The sequence below is a fragment of the Salvelinus sp. IW2-2015 genome, unplaced genomic scaffold (genome assembly GCF_002910315.2).
Source record: "Salvelinus sp. IW2-2015 unplaced genomic scaffold, ASM291031v2 Un_scaffold7832, whole genome shotgun sequence".
Lineage (NCBI taxonomy): Eukaryota > Metazoa > Chordata > Actinopteri > Salmoniformes > Salmonidae > Salvelinus > Salvelinus sp. IW2-2015.
The window spans coordinates 2,915-5,522 of record NW_019949092.1 but is presented as its reverse complement, the minus strand read 5'-3'; the positions used below and the strand labels follow the sequence as shown (position 1 = coordinate 5,522).

The 2,608-nt window shown below is 45.4% G+C and overlaps 1 protein-coding gene across 1 annotated transcript in view; it reads left to right on the top strand.

Annotated features, from left to right (window-relative positions):
* LOC112079394 (kinesin-like protein KIF1A) overlaps nt 1–2,608 on the top strand; it is a gene marked incomplete at its 3' end in the record, with an annotated part of 13,517 nt that overhangs the window by 9,520 nt on the left and 1,389 nt on the right. The window contains exons 2-4 of the mRNA XM_024145366.2: nt 496–569; nt 968–1,150; nt 1,556–1,624. Coding sequence (XP_024001134.2) covers nt 496–569; nt 968–1,150; nt 1,556–1,624 — 326 coding nt within the window. The remainder of the gene's footprint in view (nt 1–495; nt 570–967; nt 1,151–1,555; nt 1,625–2,608) is intronic.

The window sequence follows — 2,608 nt, the reverse complement described above, 5'->3', positions numbered from 1 at the left end:
GTCTGTAATTGTCCAGAAGGGAACAGTCTGTCTGTAATTGTCCAGAAGGGAACAGTCTGTCTGTAATTGTCCAGAAGGGAACAGTCTGTCTGTAAGTGCTTATGGGAGCAGTGAGCCAGAGACTAAGCACTTTTCCTTCCCTCCCTGGCTCCTTCCCTAGCTCCTTCCCTCCCTGGCTCCTCCCCTCCCTCCCCCGGAGGAGGAAGGAGGGTGGAGGAGAAGGAACACGGTCTATTCTCCACAACAAGGTCCTAGTTGGTAATGTAACTCTTTGTCCCTCCCTCCCTCCCTCCCTCCCTCTCCTCCTCAATAGTAGTGTACTATGTAGGGAATAGGGTGCCATTTGGGACGCAGCTATTAAATCGGACGATCGGTGACCCAGCGACCAGATCTAGTTTCACACAGCAGGTCGACTCTCTCACCCTGGTCACCCTCCTCCTGACTCTCCCCCACACCCACCCACCCTCTCTCTCTCTGTTCTGTCGTGTCTTTCAGCCATCCTCAACCCCAAGCAGCCCAAAGAGAACAAGAGCTTCAACTTTGATTACTCGTACTGGTCACACACCTCGGTAAGTACCTGTKCCTCTGACTGACTGTGTACTGTATGACACCATACCACCTAGGGAGCAACACAACACATGCTGATTTTCATTAGAGACTAGTGATTAGTGTGGACAGGCACAACAGCCTTGAACCGGACTTTTAGTCAGGTTCATTTTCAAGTGAATCGACCTTGTAGTTGCGTCTTGGTTTGTCCTGGTTGACCTTAAAAAGAAACTCCAAACACACTGGTGTTCTAGAACACTCCACAAAACAATTCAATGAATCTTTTCACCAACGTGTTGATCAATTTCAATAGTTACCTGACTCTACTTGTAGATGGTCAATATGAATAGTTACCTGACTCTACTTGTAGATGGTCAATATGAATAGTTACCTGACTCACCGTGTTTTTGTCTCTCCACAGCCCGAGGACATCAACTTTGCTGGCCAGCAGCAGGTGTACAAGGACATTGGTGAGGAGATGCTGCTCCATGCCTTRGAGGGATACAACGTCTGTATCTTTGCCTATGGRCAGACCGGATCTGGGAAGTCCTACACCATGATGGGCAAGCCGGACTTGAAGGATCAGGAAGGCATCATCCCTCTGGTATACCGGATATACTGTTARCTCCACACCAGGGTTGCAGAATTCCAGAAAATTCCCTGGTTTTCCTGGTTGGAAGATTCCCAGAATCAGGATGGAATAAGCAGGAAATCCTTGAATCCTCCAAACAGGATAGCTGGAAATCCAGGCAATTTTCAGAAAGTTAACGGAATTTTGCATCCCTACTCCAGACCAATCGCACACCTGGCGCTCCATACCTCAACATAATGTTACATAAATCCCATCTAGGGTGTTGGAAATGAGTGCAGGCTATACTGTGGTGCAACACATTGGATAATTGTTTATTCAATGTGTCAATGTGTTTGTATCTGTCCCTGTACAGATGAACCATATATAAATTGATAATAAATGTTCACTGCAAACCCTTTGCTTTCTTTCTCCCCCTAGATGTGTGAAGACCTCTTCACCAAGTTCAACGACAGTAATAACGACAATAGCAAGTCCTACTCTGTGGAGGTACGTACAGTTATAGTACAAGGCCTCTCTATGTTTTACGGGCTCCTAACCATCTGTGCTATTTTGTTTGTTCCTTCYCATTGTTCGTAACTTATTTTGTACATAATGTTACCGCTATCGTCTCTTATGYCCGAACAGAGATTCTGGACATCAGAACAGCGATTATTCATCTTGAACTGGTTAAAGATGTTTTRTTTAATGAGTCCGATGTGACGAATGTACTGCTTTCTCAAGACCAGGCCCAAATCCACGTCATTCGCGTGAAGAAAAGAATGGGGAAAAGGTGGAGGGGTGCGGGTTGCCTTGTAAMAATTTGTCAGTGAGTAGGTAAACAACCACTACCATCCGTACTATTGGCCAACGTAAAATCATTGGAAAATAAACTGGATGATCTACGATTAAGACTATTCTACCAACGGGACATTAAGAACTGTAATATCTTATGTTTCACCGAGTTGTGGCTGAACGACGACACGGATAATATAGAGCTGSCTGGGTTTTCCGTGCATCGGCAGGACAGAGAAGCTACGTCTGGTAAGACGAGGGGCAGGGGTGTCTATTTGTCAATAACAGCTGGTGCGTGATGTCTAATATCAAAGAAGTCTCGAGGTATTGCTCGCCTGAGGTAGAGTAACTACTCATGATAAGCTGAGACCATACTAATCACCAAGGAGTTAATTCATCTATATTATTCATAGTAGTCTATTTACCACCACAAAACCGATGCTAGGCACTAAGACCGCCACTCAACCAGCTGCTTTGTAATCATAAGCAAACCAAGGAAAATGCTAAAATCCAGAAGACGGCAGCTCCTAGTGGCCCGGGGACTTTAATAAACGGGAAACTTAAATCCGTTACCTCATTTCTACCAGCATGTCACATGTGCAACCAGAGGAGAAACAAAAACTCTAGACCACCTTTACTCGGAACACACAGAGACCGCATACAAAGCTCTACCTCGCCCTTCATTATGCAAAATTTCTG